At 34.3% G+C, this 26,906-nt stretch overlaps 1 protein-coding gene across 7 annotated transcripts in view; it reads left to right on the top strand.

Moving 5' to 3' along the window:
• Window positions 1-26,906, top strand: part of LOC108148619 (poly(U)-binding-splicing factor PUF60-B) — a 99,922-nt gene that overhangs the window by 29,253 nt on the left and 43,763 nt on the right. For 5 of the 7 annotated variants that reach the window (XM_041709504.1, XM_017275714.2, XM_017275716.2 and 2 more), the window contains exon 3: window positions 22,501-22,548. The exons of the other annotated variants lie outside the window; for them this stretch is intronic. In XM_041709504.1, the coding sequence (XP_041565438.1) occupies window positions 22,501-22,548 (48 nt within the window). The remainder of the gene's footprint in view (window positions 1-22,500; window positions 22,549-26,906) is intronic. 7 annotated transcript variants of the gene reach the window in all.

Below are 26,906 nucleotides of genomic sequence, written 5' to 3'. Positions count from 1 at the left end.
CATCAAACTGAACCTGAACCCTAGGCCCCACCATAAATAATAGCAACCGATTTGGCGGCGCGATAAAACAGACACGCGCCCACGTAATTAGAACATTACCAAACCATTTAACCAAAAACACGAGTATGTGCTTGTGAAAAAGGTAACTATAAATTTGAAAATTATAAGGTATCCGACACCACTTTTGACAGCTTTGAGCCGACAAAAATATAAGAAATAAGTTGCGTGTTAGGTCCGGGTCTCACTTTGCCTATTCCGGTTTCGGTTCGTTTCAATTATTAAAGTCAATGAGCGAGTGCGGGCTCTAATGATTAATATTTATTATTTACGCACTCAATATTTAAAGCCCATCACCGAAACTTCCAAGTGTGGATTGTTTTCTGCCACCTTTTTGTCTTTCAAGTTTTGTTTGTCAATCAAGTGTCTGAGTTTTGGGTGGGCTTATCTTTATTGAGGGGGCTATAATGCAAACACTTCACTGAGATTTTAAATAGTAAAACAGAGGCAGAACGAGATAAGTTTATAACTATTTATAGCCGATGTAAAATAGTGCGTAGGCCACTGTAGATTAGAGGTGTAGAATGTGTGATTTACAGCATTGCTGTTAATTGAATTTATGATTGTATTATTAATAAACTTAAACTGCAATGCAGGTCCCGGTTAAAGGTCCAATTTAAATTTCTATATTTATAATTTCACTGCAGATTATCCAGAATATCAATAAAAAAAAAACAAAAAACTTACTTTTTGATGGTAGTTGAATTTATAACTGTGATAATAAGTATTCAACTAATCATGTTTGGAGATTAAAGCTGAAAAGCGTTCTATTCTGATTAAAAGGTGCACTCTAAAATTCTACACTAAAAATTTCACTGCAGATTATCCAGATTGCCAAAAATATAATTCAGCAACTGACATTTCTTAACTTTATTTCAACTTGTTTTAACAAATGTATCATTTATTTTAAACATTTCATTACCCATCCAGGAATTTGCAGCATATATACCCAAAACCAGTCCCAATGTCAAGTTGTCATTTCTTTTAAAAATGTCTTTTAAGTAAATTACTTTTTTAATACTTACCAACGCAATCCTGTCGAAATTTTAAATGCAAATTTAATCTACTTTGATTCGGCTGATTGAGTTTGATAGTTTAATTGAAATGCGGTTGGAAGGGAAAATCCATTTTATCGTATTTAATCCAACGGTGGTGAGGCGATGGGAAGCGTATTTTCAACAATTAAATGAAATTATCGAGAGACACAAATTGCAATTGTGGCTCGCGAATAAAAGTATTGAAATATGTTTATATGTATTGAAATTTGATTGAATTGAATATATTTTTTTTGTCCCTGATAAGTGTATGGACGCTAAATGTTAATCTGCTTTCGATTAAGTGTCATTAATATTTTGTTATTTCAATTAAACATCATTGAAATCTGAGCTACGAACTAAATTGCTTAATTTATTCCGCTCTGAGGTATAAGCCTTTATTTTTTGTCGTATGAGTGGTTTTTTGCGTCACAAAAAAGTCAAATTAGCGACTGAGTCTAGTCTCGTTTATGCATTATTTATATACCTGATCAGTAAAGTTTTTATGGCGCAACCGAAAAGTTTATCAACTTGTTGTGGATAAGACCAGATGCATAATAATGCATAAATATGCATATCTAGGAAATCAAATTTAGATCTTTGGTATAATCAAAAAATTAATGGAACCATTCTGATCAAAGCTATTTAATTTTTCAAAAAACTGTCGTGAGAATATTTAAAGTTTATTTTAAGTGATATTAGATGAGATTAGTCACACAGGAAAAATCAAAAATTCTTTTTTAAATTATTAGAATTAATAATTTTTAATATATAAAAGCAGGGCATATAATCTTCAGTAAACTCTTAAAAAATTCTCATTTAAAAGACAAAAGAAAAAAAACTATACAATACCAAAAGCGGTTCGTCAACTTCGTAACCCAGTTTTCTGGTTATAAATATTTATTCTTAATGTATCTTTAATTGGTTGTGAGTGGTTAAGAACGTTCTTCTAGCGTTCTCCACTGAGGCCACGCCCACAACTAGTGCTTAATGTTGGAAACTGCCTTATATATTAATTAAAGTGCCATTGCTGTATCGTGAGTGTAGGCGAACCGCATGTTTGGACCGCCCATAAATATCGACACTGAGTTATGTGAGCAAATTGGCGCAGTCGTTTAGCACTCACACATATTTACGTTAACCTATGTAAAAGCCATTTTATATATGGCCAAAATAAGCGCAAAATTTGTAATTAATGAGGTGCCCTGTAGTTGACGTTTTAATTGAAAATACCACACAGGAAAATTAATGTAGAATTTATTGATGTGCAATTAGAGCCGACTCTCTAACTCTTTTTTATGCATTTTTTTGTTGTCTAAATTAACTGGTTTCCATTTTGATATTTAATTATGGCTGATGATAAGTTGAGCAGTCTAGTTTTGACATTTAAATGTTTGAAAACAAAGCCACTTTAATTTTAATCTTAAAGCAGAGATCTTAAATTTGATGAGCAGTTTGTTTACTGAAATACAAAAATTTAAAGTCCAAAAATTTGACTCTACAAGGGCAGATTTTTATTGATAGACAATCGGTTTCAATGAAAATAAATAAGTAAAATAAATATTTTTCAGTTATTAGCTGTTTGTTTGTCTTGAAAACAATGTCAAATAACTACTTAAAATAGTAATTCTTTGGATTTTAATGTGTATTATAAATGTTTATTTGCATTTCATTGATGGCGTTTTAATGACCGCTTTACTTATTAGACTATTTCTGCTTTTATTTATTTCAGGTAAGAGATCTACATTCATCAAAACTTGAATCGAGTTTGACTGGATTGAGTATCAAATTTAAATACTGACATGTGGATGAATGTAAAATGAGCTGAAGAATTAGATAACAACTTCTCGGGAATATAAAGAATTTCTGTATAATAAGTATATTCGTCTTTAAAATGGTAAACTAATGAAAACAATATTTTATCAATTTTCTTAACTAAGACTAACGTTGCCGATTCATTTCCTATCCAACCTTGACCTGCATAAAGCCCGTTTAATAATTTCTTAGCAAATTTTGAATGAAAAAGTAGCTTAAACCAAATTAGATTTGATGAATGGGAAAAGTAAAAGTGTGGATTAATTTGGTACCATTAAAATAGAAACCGAAGCCGAATTCGATTCCCGTTTTCCCTGCTCCACGCTATAGTCAAGGTAAGCCAGTTGGTGTGGCTGTGTTTTATGGGCCAAATATGGTCGGCAGCTCATGCATATTCATAAGCTATTTATATTTGCTATTTTGCCTGAGATTTATAACGATTTTTGAATTTTTCTGCTTCCTCACCGCCCGATTGACATGATTTTTATGAGCAATTAAATATTTGTCGGCCCCCTTTTTTTTTTGTTTTTCTCTTGGCTGATTCTGTTATTTTCTTTTCAATTGATTTGACTGACAGACTTTCAATCAAACGAACCGAACGAAATCAAATCAAATCAAACACACAGACCGACTAAATGGAGGGTCTGTGATTTTGGTGGCAAGTGTGGGCTGCCGTCTTCACTAAGCGGATTCCATTCGATTTGGGAATGTGATTTCCGAAGGCTGTTAATGACGTCGCAGCAGCTACTAGAAATCGTTACCAAATTCAGTCGAAATGCCCCCAAAAACAATTTGTTCAACGCATTTAAATTAATTTGCCGTCCGAGCAACTTGAAAAATTGTATATGTTGCTGTGACTGTCGTTTTTCATGTTTCGTTTCGAGTGGGGGAACCCCTCCTCGGTGTCAATTTACCCCTCCCTCAAAAAATTCAAGTGGATGTAAGTTCATGCACTTGAGAGTGCATTCACAAATAAAGAAAAACGCTGAGAAAGTCGGCTTTTATTGAGAATGAGCTCAGCCCGACATATATTTACTATTCATTTTCCGTTTAAATTGGATCGCGAGGAAGTGCATTTTAATGCGCCACAATTTGATTCATTGCTGGATAACAGGCATCATACATAATAAGTTAAATGTTTATATTTTTATCATCAACTTTTGGAATAGTCTAAGGAAGACATTAAATTTACTTTTACTAAAAAATGCAAAAAATCCAGTACATATATCTAGTGATATAATGATTTCGAAATTACTTTTTTTTTTTTTATATTTTATAATTCACATATAACACTTTAAAGAGTATGCTTAGCTTTAAATCAATTTTTAGCTTATTTTCTCGTTTATTTTTTGTTTCAAGCTCATTTTTGCTTTGATTTTTTGCTCACAGTGGCCGCTGTTTGTTTCGATTGCATTCAATTGGTTTGCCTCCCAAGATGCTCGCTTTTAATTATTAACATTTTTTCAGTAGTCACGTAATGCCGTCGTTATGCGGAAGCTATTTTCATAAATTCGATCAATCTTTTCAATTAACGAAACTAATGATTAAGACGCTTTCTTCCTCGAACCGGAAAGAGTCTAGAAAAGTACGTTCAACCAGTCTCTTAACTGCATTTAATTATTTGTCTACAAACGCTTTAAAATCAAAACTTTAATGGTGTTTACAAATAATTGTATACAATAAGCAACATTAAGTAATCCTCTTAATTGCCTTAATGCAGAAATGCGATTAGTAACTAATTCACTTTGAACTGGCCGAACCTCCCTTTTAGTCCCTGACTTTATGTTTGTAAATAGGGGGAATTAAACTAGTTTGGGTTGCCAAATTTATGAGAGAAGACAGAGATTTTCTGTAAGGACTTGTGAAAAAACCAAAAGCTTAGCATTTTCTATGTTGTATTTTTCTGAGAGATTAAATTCTCAATGAGCATTAAAGTGTTCCATTACTTTTGACTTTTTAAATATGCTCTACGGCTATTTATAAGTTTTTTTCACTATATCTGTTCTGAGAAAGAAAAAGAAAAGAATCGCTGACAGTTGACAGCTTTTGGACAACATCGAACTAATTTAAGCACCCGAGTGACATACATCAATGCACTGTTGTTGCTGTAAGAGAATGAAAAAAAAAACATCTTGTCTGCTTTTGTATTTTCTTCGTTTGATATATTAAGCTGCATGTACGCAAAACAATATTGAACGCGAAAGATAAATTAATACACATAATGCTTCCGGCAAAACATGAAAATTGAAAATGAAAAAAACATTAAAAAATAAAACCAGAAGAAAGAACGCGGGAAATGAGGAAGAGCCTCCACAGCTGCTGGTCGCAATCAATTTTCATGGTTAACCGAGCGGGCAAAAGATCTTCTGCTGCCCCGTTTTCCATTTTCCCCTCCCTCGCTGCTAATGACAAGTGAAATAAATCTTGGAAAAGTGCGAGCAAAATAATTTTTCATCTCCTCCCCACCGCTCTCTAAAATATGGAAAACACGCACGAATTTTAATTTGTTTTCGGGCATTTTGTTAGTACAAATTAATGGGGGCAATGGGGAAAAGTCGCACTCGAGGTGGCATAAATCAGTGCTGCGGAATTTTCAAATCAGCTAGAAGCAAATTGACCATTACCTAAAGGCGCCACACCACCCACTTTTTGCATCCACCATCAGTGCTGACAATTTCTGAAACCAAGTTTTAAAAGTGAAAGAATATTAGTTTTAAATTAAAGTTATTTATTATTTGTATATCTTGTTTTTTCTGTCGGAATTTATTTAGTGTAATTAAATAAATATCAATCAATATTTGTATATTAATAAGTTATAAATTGTTAAATATATCTTTCTATATTCTTAAATAACAAGATTGTTCTTAAAAAATGGCCAAAATGACATCACCTCCACTCCATACTACCATTATTTAAATGCTTCTGCTCTGCCAAATGCAGTTGGAAATAAACACACAGAAATATTGCAATCTCTGACCCAAAAAAAAAAAATGTAAGCCAGTGAAGCTGCAACGGTGTCACAGCCACCCAGCCACCGCAAACCGCATTCAGGTTTTTAGCACCACCACCCACTTGCCACCGAGTTTTCCACTCACAGGGGATGCATTTGTCAACGGCTGCAGGTTGCAGGTTGCCGAGCAGGCCGAGGGCGCTTATGCCACGCATAACTTCCATCACAACTGAGCTACAAAAAACTATAAAATATTTGTACCGCCAACAGCCTGGATTTTTTTTCCTAGCGAGTAGATGGTAGGAAAAATGTTGTCAAGCGGCTGGCTGTGCGGGTAAAGTGAAGTGGAAGCAATAAAGTGAATGCCAAACATACTCAGGGGAGCTGAAATATCATCATTCCAGGTTTCATCATCACATTCTTAGAGACAGAAACAGAGATGGTGTTATTAGAGTTATGGGTCAATCATTTCTCTACTCCGAAAGTTGACTGAAAAATAAAGACTTAATTTTCTGCAGCTCAGTAAATAAACTGCCTCGAAGAAAAACTTAAACTTAACTTAATTGCGTTCCCAAACCGTCTTTTCTTGTTTATTTGCTAGAAAATAAAACCGCGAGACACATTTATGATTCATAACGATTTATGACTATTCACACGGTAAAATTTATAGTCTTTAAATGTTTTATCCTATATAAAAACAGTTTAAAGTCTATTAAATTATTATAATTATTAAATTAATTAAAAAAACTAACCATCTAAACAACTACTGAAAGATCAATAAAATCTTTGATTAGATTTATTAGTTAATTTGCTTTTACAGCCACAATAAACGTCAATAAAAATAAAATATAAAATTCCCCATAGATCACAGTTCAAATTCTTATTGTCAATAATGGACAAACTCTAATATTTTGACGCCACCCCCAAGAAAACTTTGACAGCTAAAACAATAACCATTTGCCGGAAGACAAATATAGGCCTCCATATTTCACTAACTTGAACCTCTGCCGGAGAACAAATTTTCCCGCCCTATTTCCGCCCAAAGTTAATTAGTTTTGATTGACGGCAACTTTCTACCACCAAGTTTGGGTTTAATGGCACTTCAAAAGGCCAATTAGACCTAACAAGTTCATCTCACAACTTGACATTCATTTGCGTAATCTTTTAATCAATCCAAGATCTGCGGCTCACCAAAAAAAACCACAACGATTCAACAGAAATAAGACAAACCCAGACAGAAGTGTAAACTATCAGACACCAAATAAAAACATTTGTCAGAGGCCAAAACATCAAAATCGTGGCAACAAAATTCACAACACACGCACCTGTCATAAACAAAATCATAGCATAATTTATGATAATCTTATGCAAATGATTGGAAAAAAATAACAAACTCAAACTCGAAGAAAAACTTTAAAGCAATTAAATATTAAGCCCGATTGTTGTTATGGAGTCGACATTTTGGACCAAAAATTAAATATGCATGCTATGCATATATCAAGTTAATTGGGTTAATTGACGCCACCATATACAGCCCAGAACAAAGGTATTTTTTAATTTGTTGGCTAACCGAACTTTTGCAAAAAAAATTTTTAAATTTCAGTGAAAATGCTTAAAAAAGTTGCTGCTGCGCTTAAAGTTTACTTTTAATTACCAATTGAAAGGAATTTTGGGTAGAGTTTATTGGCATGCGTATGTTCTCTTACAGAATTTTGCTCTTTATTTAAAGATCTGCTGAAAATTTTTATGTCAGAGTAGTTAAATCCTTAAAAACAGAATTATTATATTATCATATTATTTAAGATTTATAGAATGAAGTGCTTTGATTTTTGTTTATAGATCAGCTATAAATTGCTTTCCCTTTTTAGCACTTGTATTTTGTGCTTTGGTTCTTTCGTCTTCCTAATTGGCTTTCTTATTAAAGTGACTTGGTTTGCTTATCCCAAAAGAGAATCATCATTAAGCAAAAGCGACAGCGCCAAACAAATGCTTGGGTCACAAATATTAATGCGCTAATTTGCATAATTTTCAAATTTATTTTCCATTCACTCTCCTGCAGATACTGTGGCGTATAAAGTAGCTGGCGATATTTCTTTTCTCATTTATTTGACAAAGGGAATGCCGAGAGTGAAAAATGTGATATGGCAGCGTGGAAAGACAAAATATGCATAAAGACCGTAATGAAGGCAAATCGAATAAAAACTATATTTTTCTTCGCCTGCCCTATGGCTGCTAATTTGCCTAACAATGGCATTAAGCACGCTTATTAGTTATAATTCGTATTTGTATTTGGCCAACAACTTGGTGTTGAGATAGGGTCCAATTCGGAGGTCATTTAATAAATGCCAAGCAATTCCCATGCCGCCCTTTAACTCCACTTAATGTTTTGTTCACACAATTTATCATCTCTGCGCGCATTTATATAAAACGGCTCTTTTAGATTAAGTCATAAGATTTGCGCAATGCGTTATTTATTGCCGGCTATCTTAACAAATGGTAATGCACTTTCTTGTTTTCCGCATTTAAAGTCCCGCTTTGCTGAATAATTTACGGTAGGAAAATGAAGCTTACATTTTTACAGCTAGGAAAATCGTTTTGTTAACCATGTTTTTATTGCTGCACTTTCCACAGCTGGCTGGGGGAAAATGTGTCAATCGGTTTTTTATATTTTTCTTAAGCGGAAAATAGTTGACAATGCCGAAATGAGAATATATAAGAAAACAGGCCAATAAGCAACAATAACAACTTATTTGGTTGAAGCCTTTTGAGGCTTGCACATAAATTCACTTAAATTGTTAAAAAATCGCGCTAAAGTGGATTTTTAAAATACATTTTTTCAATTAAATGTTAACTTTCAAGCTTTTTTTAAGCTCCACCCACATTTTATACGTCTTTTCCAAAAGCAAGTAATCGCTAATTAAAATTCAATACGTTTAATTTCCTCTTGTCAGCGGTCCACAATAAAATTTAAATATTTTGCTAACCAAAATACAGAAATTCAGAAAAATACAACAAAAACTTGACAGTGATGATTCGACTGACGATGACGTCGCGTCAAAAGCTATCAAATGGTTTTTTTTTTGCCATTGTCAATGCTTTGTAAATCAAAAATAAGTTTATATAAAAAGTCAAAACAAAATAAAAGACATGACTCGATCCATTCAGGTTCAGGTTTGCTCACTTGGCCAAAATTATATTAATGGGAATAACTCCCCCTCAACCCGCATTTCGACCGTCATAAATTACAATATAAACAAAAAAGGGGAAACAAGACAATACATATTTATTGCATATGCATATAAATATGAAACTGAAACTGAAGCCACGGTTTGCTCACAGATATTACGAATATTGTCCGCATGAATCATATTACGGATTTCGCTTTTGTTTTGCTTTGAAATTCGCTGGGTTTAGAGGTTAATGTACCACCAAAAACAAAAAGAATCAACTGATACGTAACCTGAGTTATTTCCAATTAAGTAGGTTAATTGATATTTTGAAATATAAATATTTGGAAATATTTCCGAAAGTCGCTTCCTTGAGTGACCTTAATATCGATATTTTACTGGCGGCAACCATTAGACAAATTGACAGGCAGCAATTCTTTGTATCTGACAGTTTTAGGTTTTCAGCAATATTAAAAAACATTTGCATAATTAATGGCTGGAAATAGTAGTTGCGACCAAACTCATTTCAGCCCATCCCATCCTGTTTCTCCTTTCGCATTGCAATTATGGTTTTTTGTGGCCCAAACAATGACGGTTGCTGCTGCAGTCGGAAATATTTAACAGAAAACAAAAAAGGAATGCTGAAAACCAGGCCGCTTTGAGTGACTTTGGCTTTTAAGCAAAATTAGATAACAACTAGCTGGAGCTCTGCGTTCAGGAAGCAAGCCAAAGAAATAAATGTACATACACTGAACAAAAAATGTAATATATTTAAATGTAATATATGTTATATATTTAAACCTCATAACATAAACATGTTTAAATCTGTAGTGTTGCATAACCCCATGAAACCCTTGAAATTTAAATAATATTATTTCCAAATTTAAAAGTACAATAAAAAAGAAGAAATTAAGATTTTAGTGCACGTCTTTATAATGAAGTCTGATTTTAGTCGAGTTTGTTGCTCCTGCAGTAGTTCCTTTGCTTTTCTTGGGTTTCTTTTCACTTTGGCCGCCCTTTCCAAATAATTGTTATGCCAATTTCATTGTTATGTCGTGAGCCGAAATAAATGACTTCCGTTGGCTTGTACTGACCCTTTCTTTTGGACCTCGGGTATAGGTCGTGCGTAAATGGACTTACTTGGCCAGTTATTTGGAAAAAAGCAATTCATTGTAGCGGATATGGGGGCGGAGTTGGCCAGGTGTGCCGAAAGCAGCTTGGGATTGAAGTATATTCCATCGATTGAGTTTTGGGCATCGATTTTTCGCTTGATGGCCAACGATTTGTTATAGCATACTTTGCAGCCTTTCTTTTGTTCAGCACTTGGCAGACACATTAATATCTTCAACATGCATTTATTCTCATTTTTCCTGTTCACATTTCAAGAGTACTAAAATTAATTTGTACAGTTGTTTGCGGAGTAAAAGGGGAGTAAAATGCTACCTAATATATTCTTACTAACATTTTACCAACTACTAACAATTTAATCTGTTTCCACATTTTATGTATATGAAATGAAGAGTAAAATGTTATTTTTTTAAACTGCAATTTACTCGTATGTTTTGAGCTACAGAAGTTTTAGAAATGTCATATTTTTTATTCTTATATATACTTAAGTCTGCTTTCACATTTAAAACATTAAATAAAGATGAAAGTGTTATTTTCTTCAACTGCAATATACTCGTATGTTTTCTACCACTTCACTATTTTTTTAAACACAACTGTGTGAAATAAAGAAGAGAAAAGTGGAAAAATGCATTAGGAAAACATTTTTGTAGCGCCTTTTGTGCTTTTCATTTCGATGTATATAAATTTCCATTTGCACTGCAGATGTAGAATACCCCTCGCCATAGGTCTATTGTTCATCGGGGGGCGGGTGTTTTGGCTTTTGAGCGCCATAATAATTGAAACATGCATATTCCATTGTACGCAAGACAAGTAGCTGGGGTGTGTGTATATGTGGCATTATGATTGCAATACAAACAATGCCAAGGCAGAAATCAGCATTCAGCAAACACACAAAAACACAAAAGCTGAATACAGCGTGCAAACAAGAAACCGAACCCATTGGCCACCATTTTTATTATTCGTTGAAACAAAAAGCTGAAAAAATGCAAAAAACCAAATCAAAGACTACAACTGCCACGGTTAATATGCCGCCAAATGTTTATTACCCGCAGCCGCACAACAACAAGCAATAAGCAACAGAAATGGAATATATTCCGATTGTGCAATGTGTTTTCCTTAAAAGACGAAAAACGATTTGCCAGCAAACATCGCAAAATGTCTGCTTTAAGGCGGAACCATACTATACATTCATTCGTGATTTTTCATTCGTGCAACAGTTGCACATTTGATATCTGTATAAAATGAATGTGCAAGTGGATTGAGGGGTAGACGCCATATATGGCCCATCATCATAATGTTTTGGGCATTGTGCAATCAATATTTACTGGTTTTTTGTTAGTTTTTTAAATGTTCAGCAAATACCCTGACATATGGTTAAATTTTTGAAAAGCTTCCATTTATTTAACCAAAAATTATCTTGTTTAGTTAACATTTTATAGAATGTTTATGTTTTTTGTTTTTATTTCTTAAAATACAATTTACGATACGAGTTAGCCCGAAATACATTTCTTGGATTAAAAAATAAAATTGCAAGGGCATATAAAATCGTTAACACTTGTCAGTTTTTTTATTTATACTTGAAGTATTTCTTTTGCGTTTTCAATTGATCAAAACTTGTTGGCGTTTGTTTGTCTTACAATTCTTCGCTCATAAATAATGCATTTTTTGTCGGCATACATATTCGATGATGGGAACTGAAAAATCCACAAAATGCAGTTCCAACATTGACTATGATGATGACTATTATTATTATTATTATTGCTCTTGTTTTACGGCTTCGGGTTTGCTTGGCTCTAAATCATGTCGAAGTTGCAATGCAAGAACCTTGATTGAGTTTGCTCCACCGACTCAAGGCAAGTCAGATTTTACAAACAAACCTTCGCAGTCAACGCCATTTATCATCTTTTTAAACTCAAGCCGCGATTGCAGTTTGAGTTTGCCTCGTTCGGCTATTGAACTTCAGGTTCAGGTTGCCCATTATGAACTCGTAAATATTATTCATACTCCAATTCCGTAAATAAATATTCAAAGGGGGAAAAAAAAGCAACAGCAGTTGCGTGAATTTTTCGAGTTTAAAAAATAATCTTATTTTGCATGCGTTCCCCCGAAACCAGGTCAACAAACTTCAGTAACATCTGTTGTAAAACATTTTCGGTATCCAGGGAATAGATTGAGGTCTTGAAGGATAAAAGTCAGACTGGATGACATTTTTTATGCCCCGGGGCGACATCTTTAAGATGCTGGGCACGTTTTCAATTTGGCTGAAACCCTTTTGGGCAATCGTTTTATGGCGAATTAAACTGCAATTAAGTGCAGATGAAGTCATAAAAACATTTAAATACAAATTTAAAGTGTCATTGTCGCTGAAGCGTCTTTCCCCTTTGGGTGACTTTGTCAACATGTCATCACCTCCTCACACGAAACCTGCTCCAATAAATATTATTGCAATGTGTGCAGTATATATTTATTTTGGGTTAATTTTTCGTTATTGGCAAGTCAATGTCTGTCGTTGCGTGCAATAATAGTAAATTAAATTAGTTATTGTTGAGGTAAAATAAAGTCAATCAAAAATCTGTGACATAATAATGGGAGTTTTCTCGAAAAGGAGCCAAGGACATTAACTGGGTCGCCCCCGCCCTCATTTTTCTGTGGACTAACCTTGACGAGTGAAATCTAAAGGCTCACACACATGCATACACAATTTCCGCAGAAGTGGCTTTTGCCAACTTTAAATGAAAACCTGTTAAAGGCAACGAAAAAAGCCAAGAGGAAGCAGCTAGGCAGGGAAAAGTGGTGCGGTTGTGAAGGCGAAAAAACCGAAGGAACCACGCACAAAACTTTGAGTTAAAAAATGTAAAAAAAACTAGAAAGGAAGTCGTAGTGTGGAGACCGAAGCTTAAAATACTCTTAGACTTTTTAATAACTCATATGGCTTGGAACTAATTTTATAGAATGTATAAGATTTGTAACTGGTAGTACATGTCTTAAAAATGAAACATATAATTAAAGTAACAAATTTTATAAGCTATTTGTATTTTTTCTAAGCATTGTAAAACATGTATTTTATAAGCGTTAAACAAATTCTGGGAACTTGAATTAAATTACCCATTATCTTTGGTAAAAACTCGAAAAAGCTCCTTTACTTTAAATTGTATTAAAAAATTAAGTTAGAAATACTATTAACTATTATTGAACCGTTAATTTAAATTGTAGTCAAAATACATCATCAGGTTTTTGAATATCAAACATTTAATTAAAGAGAAAAAAATTCAACGTCAATTTATAACAATTACCAACTTCTGCCTTAGCTAGGAGTACCCTTTCTGCAAGTGTATAACAAACGAGTAAAAGGAAGCCAGCTGAAACGGCAGAACTGGCTGCTAGTCGACGTCCGTCCGTCAGTCAGGGAAGCGCGTACAAAGGCATGTACGAATGTACGGGTGTGGTGTGGAACTCTCAGTTACCTTACCTGTACCTGTTACCGGTTACCAGTTCCTGCTCCTCCAGCTCCTCCAGCTTGGATCCCCGTTTCGCTCACCCGGTTATAACGCTCCAACGCCCCTAAGAGTGAAGTTTCTCAGAGCAAGACGGCGGAACTGAGCGAAAAAAAGGAGTTGGGGCCTTTGCGAAGGAGACTTGTGTCTCGATAAGTTCATTTTTCGAGTTCAAGGTGAATCGGCCACAGGCAGTCCCTTTTTTGCCCAGCTCCATGGTAGTGTTTCCCCCGATTCTACATTATTTTTTCGTATGTCACTCTGGCCCGCTTTTGCCCGTCTCTGTGGTTTCCTTTTATTTCATTCCTTATGTGCCTGGCCCCATTTGCTTCGTTGCCGTCTTTAGTGGCACATAATTACACGACTCTGGCTCTCCTTGTCCTCCACAAAAACCCAAATAAGAAGGGGAGTGAAAAATTGCTGCAAGCAAGAGACAAATAATGCAAAATAATTAATGCTTTATTCCAGCCAGAAAAAAAGGGGAGATATTTTCTGTTTTATTTAATGGTCTTCCTGAACGTTAATGCATAGATAAGTTATTTGGGAGATGTACATAAATAAATTACCAATCCTGAAATAGTAAATTCAAGTTGCATAGTTCAAGCACTGATAAATAAAAATTGAATTAGTACAAACAAATATGAGACTATTGAATATAAAACTTTATATATAATATTTACGTTAAACAAGTTAATAAACGTTAAAAATATTAGATTAAAATTTGATCAGTAAAATTCCTTAAAAATAAAAACTGTCATTAACGAAAAATTTCAAATATTAATTCGACTTGCCCTCTATGAACTCATTTCCATCCTAATTGGCGAATGAATTATTATCCAAAAGTGAATCATTTCATATGTCTCACATCAGTCATCTTATTGCAACAATTTGTGATTCTCAGAATAAAAAAAGCCCGATTTGATCATTCAAAGAGTTCAGCTGAGTTCTCCGGAATGCAACATTTTTGTATAAACAAATTTCAAATTAACTTCATAGATGATAGGTCCCAACAATGTTTGCAATAGTGCCGCGAAGAGATATATGAGATCATTCATAGTGGCCCGGCTTCAAGGGTATAGTATGCTCCATAAATCACAAGTTTAAATGCGAAAGCTTTTGTCTACTAACTCTGCACACCTCTTCTCCACTCATCTCTCAATTTTTCTGTGCAGACGGCTGGAGTTTGAAGTTGAGTTCAGTCAAGCGATTCGCAGCGTTGTTCACCTAAGCGTATTAACATAAAAAATGTTTTGCGCACAAAAAGGTTACAATTGTGCGGCGAGTAAAAAACCAAAGAATTACTACATTTAAAGAGGGGTAAAATTTACGTATCTTAATATCCATAACTCCCGCATTTCCATTTAAAATCCATGGGAAAGTAATGCAATCAAATGGCAATCGAGCCTTCAGTCAGTGGGTCTATGTCTGTGCTTCATTCATATAAATCAATCAATCGTGCGCAAAGCCAAATACTGGCATAAAATTTCAAGTGGCAACGGCCAAAACCAACATAAGCCGTATCGCAACGGGTCGAATTGAATCGCAACGAATCGAATCGAATCGAGGGAACCAAACAAAACAAATCAACAATTTGTTGTTTACGCTCAATTGGCTTGAGTTCAAGATGCTCTGGATGGACGCCTTCGCCCAATGGGTATTGTAGGGAATCGGGATCCCACACAATTTCCTTCACACATGCTACGTATAATTAAATTTCAATTAAACTTTTCAACGCGCCCTGCATCGATGTGCAGTTGTGTGTAACAATATTAATTAAAAGTGTTTAAAACGAGTCCGAGACGCTGCCATAAACCACCGCAAATAGTCAATTAAGTGGGCAAAGTGTTTGGCCATAGTAAACTGAGGAAACATTGTTACCCACGATAGTGTTTGCTGTCGCGTTGTCTTGCTCAATAATGAAAGCAACTGTAACGCCTGACAAAGTGCAGTCAACTTGATGAGAAACGAATAAAAACTATAATCTATGTTGCTTGCCAAGCTGCTTATTGAAAACAAAAATGAGAGCCACCAAGAAAATTGAGGAAGTAACGTTTAGTATGCTCAACTATCTGAAAATCAGTACTTGAAGTTAATTAGAGTTTATAGAGCAAAGAAAATAATCCCAACTATTAAGTTTGGCTTAGAAATTTATCTACTGATGGTATTTTTGACTTCATTTTTTCATGCTAAGCATTCTTGCTTTCAGTAAATATTTGTAAAAATTGTGCTTATAAAATATGTAATAGTTTTCAGTTCTATCATTTTTTAAAGATATAAAATTTGTTTGCTAAACTTTCTTGTTTAGATTACTTTTGCCAATATTTATTCAATGCGTGCCCAATTATTCGCAAGAGAAAAACAGTTTTCCCACATGTTTTGTTTACTAAGCTAACCGAATATAACAGCAGCCAGGGGAAATTGCAAAATTTAAGTATATATGCAATATAAATGTTATATTTACAATGCGTTTTGGCTTTTCAAATATGGGAATAAGTACTCAAACAGATTTATAAAATTTGTTTTGTCACTTGACTTTCCAATTTAAATGGTATTAAGATATCCATAAAAAAATGTGTTAAAATAGTGCGCAAGTTATAGATTGCATGTCTTACAAGTTCTTCTTTTCAATTTGAAAACAAGTCACAACTTTGTAATAAAGAATTTTAATAAGCAAAGTTGGCTGCATTTGAAATTCATTTTGTTTATAGAAACACGCATATCCCACGTTTACTATACAGTCACTCGTGACCTCTGTTGTAATATGACGCGTTGAAATGATGCAAACACGATTTCTTTTTCAAGAGAAGGGGTTGTGGGCAGGAATTGTAATAGTTATGAAATGTAGATGCAGTAGAAATAAAACCATTAACATTGACACAACCCTTTATCCCTTCATGTGTTTTGGGGCCTTTCTTTGTGTGAGCGCCCCATCATGAAAAGCAATTTCATGTTATGAATCCGTTTTCGGCCAAGGCAAAGTAGCGCACCATTTTACTTAGTATTTTGTTGGGCTCCTTCCTATGTTCTTATTTTTTTTTGTTGTATTTATTGTACAATAAAATATTATATTTACAGTGTACGAAAATGCGGCCCTTCTGCATGTGTGTGAAGAACCTTTTTTTGGTGTTTTAGACACCCTCTACTAGCTGAAAAGTTTGCGCCTGCTGCCTTTTTGCAATTTGATACGAGTTTCTGGGGGAATATGGAAAGAAGGAAACTTAAGGTTAATGAAGGGGTTCTGTCAGAAAATCGAGACAAATATGTACCTTAATTTTAATGGGATACCGTGTGGTTCTTAAAGGAACCCAAAAGGGTAAAAGATACCTTAGTAAAATGGTACAACCTTCATATAAATAACATAAAGAAAATAAGCCATTACTCTCTTAGTAAGTTTTACAATTTAAAATTAATAATAAAATAACTAACCATTGAAATCCAAATAGTATATATAATATTTAAATTAAAAATGAATGGATAAATTATAAATTTATAATATATATAGTACAATGCTTGATTTAATATAAAAATATTTCAATTAATAGGAAAAATGTTTAAATTGATTACAAGATATTTGGATTTACTACTTTTTTAAGCAGCGTATTTAAAGAAATTAGATTGTGTGTCCTGAATCTATACTTGTCTCATTCTATTCTATGATAAACTTAAAAAAGAAAATCCCCAGTATCAAAAGTTCGTATGATTTTTGCTTTATTTGGCTATTTCTACTTATATTTCACATTTACGGGTCTCACTCGCCACTTCCCCTGCGGTTTTTGCTGCTGCCAAGTTTTGTGCTTGGGACTGCCATTTCAGTTATTCTCCTGCCGCAAATATAATGGCAATGGGAACACCAACAGCAGAAAAGCACAGCGCCAATTCGTTACGCCTCGCATATCTCGGCCCACACACAGATACTCGGATACATATACACAGACAAACACCCTCCATTTCCGTTTTACTTTTTTTTTATTTTATCCGTCCTAAACCCAAGTTTTTGTACTTCAGTTCCCGTTCTCTTCACTTTTGTATATATATATATATATATGTGTGTATAAAAATATTTTTGTGTGCGCTTGGGGAAAATTAAACTATTTTCGTATTTGTAAGATCTCAGAATTGGATAAAAATTTGCTGAGCTTCGATGGCGTGAAAGCTTTGCCCAGAAATAGACTACACTAACTTTTGCAAGAGTTTTCATTTGTATGTCTGTGTGTTGCCCAAACGTTCGATTTCTTTTCCGTCTTCGATTATTTACCACTATTGTCATTGTAATTGGTATATGACAATGGTAGGGTTTAATACATCTAAATTTAAAGTTCGAACTTTAATCTTTCTGTGGACTTTTAAGGCTGATTTATTAAGTTTGTCTGTTAGAAAGCAGAATATGATTTATTCTAATTGAAACTTTAACCCTTAATTTAAAACACATCAATCAAACATGTAAATTTTCAGTTATTTACGAATTTATTTATTTGAGTCATTTATAAATTGCTTAAAAAAAGAAACAACTACGTTCTTCATTTTTTTTCTTTACAGACCTTAAATTTATAGTAAAAAAGGTCAACGATATATTCAGCTTTAAATGTTGTTAACTTTTGGCCCATTTGAATGAAATACACACTTCGCCAGCGTGTCCAAACAATTTGCATAATTCTTAGGGGGTTTACAATCTTAAACTTTTATTTGCCGCTCTCCATTTTCGGCAAAGTTTTATTCACTTTTATTAAACTAATGTGCGAAAGAATAAACCCCTGTCCAAAGCAATTTGAGATGAGTTGGGTGAAACTTAATGGTAGCCTTATGGTAAAAAATGGACGAGACCTTTTAACGACAAACCATTTAGCGCATATGCCTCGAAACCCAAACGAAACGGGCCATAAATGGCATAATTAACGCATATTAAATGTCACCATTAAAATGGACAGTCAGCCGAGCTTCATCAGTCCAATCCCTCTGTCCCCGTTAAAATCGAGCAGGAAATTACGTATGCATATCGGGACTCAATGCGTAGAGCCCGCCGACAGTGAGTGAATCATTAAAACATTGAAGTCAGGCGGGAAATCGAAACGCAAACGCCCATCCACACCCAGAAAGCTCTGTAAACGGCTTTGGTTTTATGTGCAATTATAAATGTGTTTCCGTTTTGTGAAAAAAAAATATATGTGCACTATATAATTTATAAACTGTGTATGACCGATGGCAGCAAATTATTTTATATGCAAATTTTTTTTCAACCCAATCTGAGCTGGTGGGAAATTTAACCCCAAGGTGAACCAGAGGTGGACTTGAAAAATGAAGAATAATAAATAAAAAATGCAATTAAAATGCAGTTAATGGTGGAAGGAAAAAGTAGAGGACGAAGCTCGTGCCAGTAACTATTCGTCATATCGATGAATGTTAAAGTTCCCAAATGCTTTACCTTCCAATTTCTCTGGTCGAGTGTCAGATTTATGAGTTAAGCTCTTTGGGCCATGCCGCAAAAATTGAAAGCGAAAAATTGTAATAGACCATCAGAGTTGTCATATGGTGTGGCGGCGGGCTAAAACGAAAGTGAGTGAGATGCGGATACCCATACCCATACGTGCGGTTCTCTAAAATTTACCAAATCCGATTTGTGTCATACAAAAAAAGTTTAGAAAAACTGTATGACTTTTTTGTTTAAATCTGCATGCCAACAGGCTTAAAGAGATTGCGGTAACTGGAATTGTTAATTGGCAGATATGCTACAAAATGCTGAATGAAATGGTTTTAACAAGAGCCAAGATTAATTAATAGACACATTTCAGGAATTTAAAATTAAAAAATGAATTTTAAAACAGATCAAAACAAATTTCAGAATATAGAATATTCGATAAAATAGGAAACAAACAAAGGTTTAAGATTTCAGCTTTAACAAATCCTTAAACAAATCGGTTGAATAAGTTGAGCCTAAAGCCGTGTCGCTACTTTTTTATGGGAATTAATACACTGACACAGTAAAATGTTAAAATACCATGAAATTAGCCACGACATCTCGGGGAAACTCATTCATTACTCAGCATTTAGCTACTTGCATATGCATATTTGATGCACAAACCGACAAAAGCGTTTAGCTAACGCTTTATAAGGCACATGGTGCTTCCAGAGCCTCCGGTTTGCAACCCATCCCAGCCCTTTCGTGCTCGGTTAAATCGATTAAAGGATTGCGTGTACATTTTTAATGCCAATTAACTGGGTTTATGCAAGAGGATCGGGAAGTTGAGCGCTTCAGGATATGCAAATGTTGAGGAAGTGTTTGTAAATGCAATATAGGATATGTACAAATAAGATTTAAGTAAAGATAAAAACATTCATTTGCTAAAAAATAAACAAAATATATAACACCATATATTCTTAATTCAATATTGAGCTTTAAACTAAACTAACCGATATTCGTTTATTCTTTTCTTTCAGGTAAGCGCAAATCTATAAAAATAACTGAAAAACAACGTGACAAAGGGATAGCCATAGAGACCATTGTTAATACTGTGTGTTTGTGTAAGCCTTAACCCCGTATAGACCCACTAATTGTGTAACTATGTACTCCTCATTTAAATACTAGCAAACCCTTCTCTAAGTTTAACCCACACCTCATTCTCTTCACATTATGAATGTGTAATCGATTCACTACATTTTTGTGTTAGTACTTAGTAGCTTTTAACAACCATTCAAACCTCAAACCGCCCATCCAACCGCGCCAACAAAAACGAAATTTACATATCTGAAAATCCAAATTGAAAAACCATATTTTGTGGCTGCAAGTTTATATCAGGGAAAAATCTATTCCATTTGCATACAATTTATAGCAGGAAATTAAAAATGTTTTCCTTGTCGTTTCTGTTGTTTTGACAATTTGCCAAAGATTCTTTCCGCCCGATAGTCGCTGTCTGTTTTTGAATATCCCTATTTAAGGGCAAGAGAACACTGGATATAGACTTTTAGCTGCCAGTGTTTGCACCGGTCTTATCTTAATTTTTGGCGCCCTATCAAATATTCATTTAACTTTGCCTCTGAATTTTATTTAATCAGAATGTCGACCACAGAAAGTCGCTTAATTAGGAGCAGTTTGAAATCTGCATATTTCTCTCTCTATTACGTTGGATATTTTCCATCCTAAGTATTATATAGTATATGTGGGAAGCCACTGCTCTTAATTACAAATGAGTACGTCCCTCGGGCCATTCCGCCTGATGCGTTCTCTCATTAGCCTTTTCAGTCGAGCCTCCACGCCTCGTCGACTTGTTGACATTTTGGTGTCACATCTAGAGGAGCGAAACTTGCATTTTGGCCTAGTTTCGTGGGCAGAAAACTAAAAAGTAAAAGTTGATGGAGGAAAAGCCTGTGAAAAGGTACTTTATTTCAATTTAAAAGGTGGCAAACCTTTTTTTTAGGGAAAAGTTTCATGTGTGGGTCCCTTTTTCATCGTATATTATAGAAAGATAAATGGGGTCGAAACTAACTGAGGGGCTTATTGATATTAGTCTTCTGATTACAGAAATTAAACATTTTAAAAGTTTCACATATTGAGTGAAAAATGAATTATATTAAAATAGAATTTAAATTTGTCATGAGCTTTTTCCAACCATATTCCTCAGTTATACATTTTCTATTAGTTTAAAAACTATGTAAAGTGGACTCCGTAAATGTTCAATTATTATGCCAATTAAATTTGAACATTAAAACTTTTTCGCACACACACACGTCCCAAATAAACACGAAAGCGTATTGCCAAACAAATAATAAACAATTCACATGTTTACATATAAATTTTGGTTTTGGTATTTTATTGTTTGTCTTCCGGCATGTCGTAGTGCCGTGTAATAAATGTCGTATGCCTAGCAAAATACTTGTACGACTCGGTGTATATTTTATACATTGTTTTCCCTGTCACAGCTTAAATAAATAACCGAAAACGAGACCATTAATAATTTAAAATAATATGAATAAAGTTGGTAATTCTATAAAAATCTGAGTTGGTTGGTAGGCATCATTGGAGTATTTGTATAACGCATCCATCCCCCTATATATCCTGTTGTCCTTGTTGTTGTTGTCGTTGTTAGTGTGGCTTACTTTGGTTTATTAATTTCATTCGCATATAAATATATGTAATTTTGTATAATGCATTTTAACATGGTCCTCAGTTGTTGTGCAAATAACTTTCCTGATTAAATGGTTTTGGTATGTGTAATATAAGAGTAAAATAATTTTTCTAGCCGCATAAAGTGAAATAAATTTTCATTGAACATCATACATATTGGTTAATTACCCATAGCTTATCCTGTAGTTGTTGGAGATGTAGATGAAAACATTTTTGAGGTTGCATTTTATATTTTGTTTGCTTCATCTGTTTCAGTGGACATTAGTAAGCAATCAGCTAAAAGTTAAGAACTTAAATTTGTTTAAATCTAATTCGTGATGCTCCACTAGACAGTCCATAAAAGTATTTTTGAAAACCCATGTAAATAATCTCTGAGTGCTTGTGACTGGCCATTCAAATATTTTTTTAAACACCAGACCCACATCCCTTTTGAGTAAACCACCAAATAACGATCCATGCATTTTAATCGACACGTGGTCGGCCATCGAAAAACAAAAATAAAAACAGTTGTCAACTCGTTTATATCCCTATATATACATACCTAGTTTTGATGCAACCATTTGTAGTAACAGAAAAGCAAACAAACCCTAAAACCATAACCAGTGTTTACTGAATAACCCAAACAAGGCAAAAATACAAAATAATGTGAGAGCATTTTAAGCGAGATCGATTTGAAAAAGTGTTTTTACCAGTGGCGAACTTTTCTTCTTTTCTTTTCCGGTTTTCTTTTACATTGCAGGTTTCAGACACCCATTAAAGCGTTTGCCTGCCTGACAGCAGCCACAAGGTAAGCTCTAACCAGCTGATCAATCCCATCCATAATAACTCAGCATAAAACCAAATATAATAGCGACAATCAAAAATTTAAAACCACCCAAAGCTTAATTCAATTGTGTTTGTTGTTGAATTCTGTGTGTGTGTTTTTAAAACCAACCAAAAAACCATAAAACCATAACTGTTTAATTGGTCAAAAAGTAAAAACAAACTGTGCACATTATAATTAGCAATGTTATAGCTGGTATTCAACTGATTATCATTTAAATTGGCTTTTATTGATTATTATTATTTAACAAAACTTTTTGTTTCTTTTTTCTATGTTTAGTGTTGCTATTAAGTAAAAGTGTATGTCCAATAAAATGTATTGTAGACGTTTTAGTTTTAACGTGCTTAGAAAAGTGTATTTATGGTTTTGTAATTCTTAGAGACTCTTTTAGAATAAATTGGAAAAGGTTTTAAAAGTAGCTTAGAAAATTAAAATGTATAAACTAAGATGATAAAAAGTGTAGGCTACCCATTTCTCTATAACTACAATGTATAGAGCTCATGTCTTTAAGCCCCCAATTCCGTTTTCTTCATACCTTGCAACAAATAGAGACATATTATGGAAACATATTTATGGACAAAACAATGGCCTGTGGTGTTTTTCGGAGAATGGAGAATGGAGAGTTGGAGGGGAAGGATAATCCTGTTGCATTTGGCAGTCTTCGTCTTTTCCATCCGAGAGACCCTGAATGGGCCTGCTGTGCTCTGGGCTGCAATTATACTGTTTTCTTGCCCATGATTGTTATAATTTTATTGCTCACATATATATACATGTGTGTTTGGATAGATTTGCTCCTCAATTTGCTACACATTAAATGGGGAGAACCGGAACCTTTAATGTCTCTAATGTGCAAGCAATTGAGTGTACGTGTTTATTCTCTGTCTTTCTATATATATTATAGAACGAAACGTTCTAGTTTTGCTTTTAATTTAAAGCAAAATTAACCTGAAATTTTATAAGTTTGGATAATTATTTTGTAAGTATGTGGAATGTATGTATGGGTACAATAAATATTATTTTCAATCGACTGCCTCTTCGATAATGATGTACTGTATATGACTTTAGTCATTTCCAAAGCAAAAATGTGTTTAAAAGTGCATACTTTTGAGCAGGAATGTATGATTATCTATTTGTGAAATATTTCATTGTTAAATCATATCACAAATGCATTTGCAAATATGTCTGAATTACAAATGAACATTTCAATTCAAAGATAGAATCCATAGGAATGAAAATTATAGTTATTGCGCCCACCTGACTTAACTCAAAGTGATTATTATATAATCGCATTCGTAATCGACGATAATGACATCACTTTAGCGCCATGTAACAAATCAAAAAAAAAAAAATTGAATGGACTTGAATGGAACTGCAACAATTACAACGGCCAGAAAAAAAAGCCATGTTTCCAACGTCGGGCCAACAAATTGGTCACACACACACTCATGCCCGCGCCAAATGGCTGCCAACATCGGCAACATGCAATATATTATCTGCTAATGTGTAATTATAAACAATTTTCTTGTTTGTTATTTATAATAGTGCAGCGTGGAAAACGGAAAATGGAAAAATGACTGCCGGCAGGGAAAACCTAAGCCGTGTCTGTTGGTGTAATTGTGCAAGCATTATTTTACACTGTGCGGGTGCAATTTTAACAAACGACTGGCGATAACAATCGCCGGAAAATTGTCCCAAGTAAAAGGGGCTGACAGGAGGGGGCGTGGCAGAAGGATTTTCGCAAATATGTTGGCGGAATGCGTGAGTGCAGCACATTTGCCACATTCCAAAACTGACAAGCTATATGCAACGATATGCGAAACAAGCCAGCAAATCGCAGAGAAAAAGGTGCTAAAAATTTCACGACATAAAAAGTTTGTGCAGTACAATGAAAAAATTAAAAATATAATGGCGTGAAACACGCAACAACAACAAAGTGCAGAAAATTTATGTTTAGAAATTAAAACTGCGGTACTGGACATTCGTGTTTTCTTTGTGGCTGCAAATGCAACTGCTGCGCGAAAAAGTATACTACATAAACATTGGATTTAATTAAATGGAAGATTAACACGGTTTTTAAACAGCCTGTTGTGCTCAATCAGGCGAATTAAAGGCTATCAATTATATATTCACTCTTTGCTGTTAAGTGGCATTCAATAAAAATAAATATTTTCCATAAGAAAAGTGTAGATAACGCATTTTACCTGTTTTCATGGCTGTTAAATTTTTTTCCGTTACCCCTTAACCGATTTCGATGGCTTATTTTATTACACTAAGAACGTTCTTTACCTTTTTTTTACATGTTATAAAAATCGGTTCCCAAATAAGTTGCCAAAACTCGACAAAGTTTGTAAAGTAGTTAAAACAAAAGTTTTTACATCATAAACTAATTCAAGAAAAAATTACCTAGAACCCCAAAATATTAATATCGAAAAATTAACGAAGGCATCCAGCTTTTAAAATCAACAATCCACTGAGTAATATTTGTTATAACTTATAAGGATGCCATACAACAACTTTTGAGTTTTATTTTCCGAATCATTGAAAATTAAGGTTTTATCTATGGAGGATTTTTTTCGATTTAAATTTGTAGAGCAGTCTAATAGTAATTTAAAGTCAGTTACAACTTATCTTTTCGTTGAAACTTTTCAGTTTTGAAATTTTGTTCATTAGAGAAAGGAATACTTCGAGCGTAGGCTGTCATAGCGTTTGTTACATTTCCTACTTAATGCTGACCAAATTTGTTGTTATTTACACCACATTTTCACCGTTTAATGCTGCCTTTCAAATGGGGCACACTTTCACCATCCAAGCCACAATCAATTAAAATTGCTCTGCGGCTGTTGCCATCGCTAGTCGGCTATTGTGGCGGCACAACGGCAGCAGCAGCTGCAATGTTGTTGCCGTGTTGCAACACACATTGCAGCGATATTGCACAGAGGCGACAACAATTGACGGTATTCGTTCTACTGTTCCAATTATTGTCGTCCTTTCACCTGATTCGCTTCACCTTATTTTTTCTTGTTTTTCGGGCTCTGTTTTTTGGCTCTGTCTCTGTGTGGCTGTGGTACTTTTAATTTCCCAGTCGAACAAGCTGCTCCTGCTTCTCCATCCTGCAACAGGAAACGTATTGTAACGGTAGAGCGACGCATTCTAAAATTTTGTCAGAGTTTCCCATTTTTGTTGTTTAGCAACTTCAGCTTGTTCAAAGGGCTTTAATTACGTCAGGGACCAATCGGATTTTCTTCATCTTTTTTTTCCAGTAAAATCTCTTTTTATTGCGTTTTCCGTTTGCACTCGACTACGTTTTGGGTCAAGATGCGTTGGTTTGTTGTGCCAATTCGCTAGAATTGACAATTACAAGCTGCATTTAACGCTCTGTTGACTTTATCAGCTACGCGAAAAATGCCAGAAATAGAACTCTAAGAACAGTTCATGTTAAAAATTGATTGCATTCAAAGCTTAGATTGGTCAATGCTTATTACCCAAACCTTATTGACCTTTCGTCGAGTCAAACCACTTAATTTCCTACTCTGCGTATACGCAATATTGGCTTAATTTCCTTCTATGGTAAGGTTAATTTATTGCTCGCTGTGGATCGACGGCAGCATCGACAGCTGTCTTTGCTGGAATTACATTGGCATTTTCCATTTTTGATCCACTCGCCGATGGAATTTCAAATTCAAATCAACAATACGCCCTGTTGTACCTAGTCCTTGATGCGTGTGTTCGTATGTGTGTGTGTACGTATAGGCTGATGATTTATGCATTTGGCAACACCTTTGGAAACGGGATGGGAAAGGACCTATGTAAATTGCGATTGTAAATTCGAGCAAATCGCGTTTTCAATTTCAGCCCTTTTGTTGCTCCTCACTGTTGGAAATGCGAATATGCAAATGAAGCTCATAATTTGCTTTAGCCAAAGGCGGGAAATTACCAAAAAATGAACTACGACGAGAACCTGAAGGAGGCTGGGGATTTTCAGGGGATCGGTGCCAAAAACTTTTCACCACAGGGCAGTGAAACTTTCAGAGTAAACTCTTCGGACTACGGACCAAATAGTAAAAGATAGGATGCTCCTTCTTTCCCGATGCTCCGCTATATGCTCTTAAAACACTCAACAAAAATTGCTATGAATCTAGTTCTTTAAAATTATATATTTTAAAAAGTATCAATTACTTTACTTACAACAATTGAAAATATTTAATTGCAATAAAATTTGCCTTTTAAAGTAATAGAAAAATAAACTTGTACGTTAAAAAATAAAGTGGGACAAAAATATGTTTTGTTGAGTGTCTAGAAGGGCTTAAAAAACTTTAGCTCTG

The sequence above is a fragment of the Drosophila elegans genome, unplaced genomic scaffold (genome assembly GCF_018152505.1).
Source record: "Drosophila elegans isolate 14027-0461.03 unplaced genomic scaffold, ASM1815250v1 contig_476, whole genome shotgun sequence".
NCBI classification, from domain to species: domain Eukaryota; kingdom Metazoa; phylum Arthropoda; class Insecta; order Diptera; family Drosophilidae; genus Drosophila; species Drosophila elegans.
This window is presented reverse-complemented; position numbering and strand designations above follow the sequence as displayed.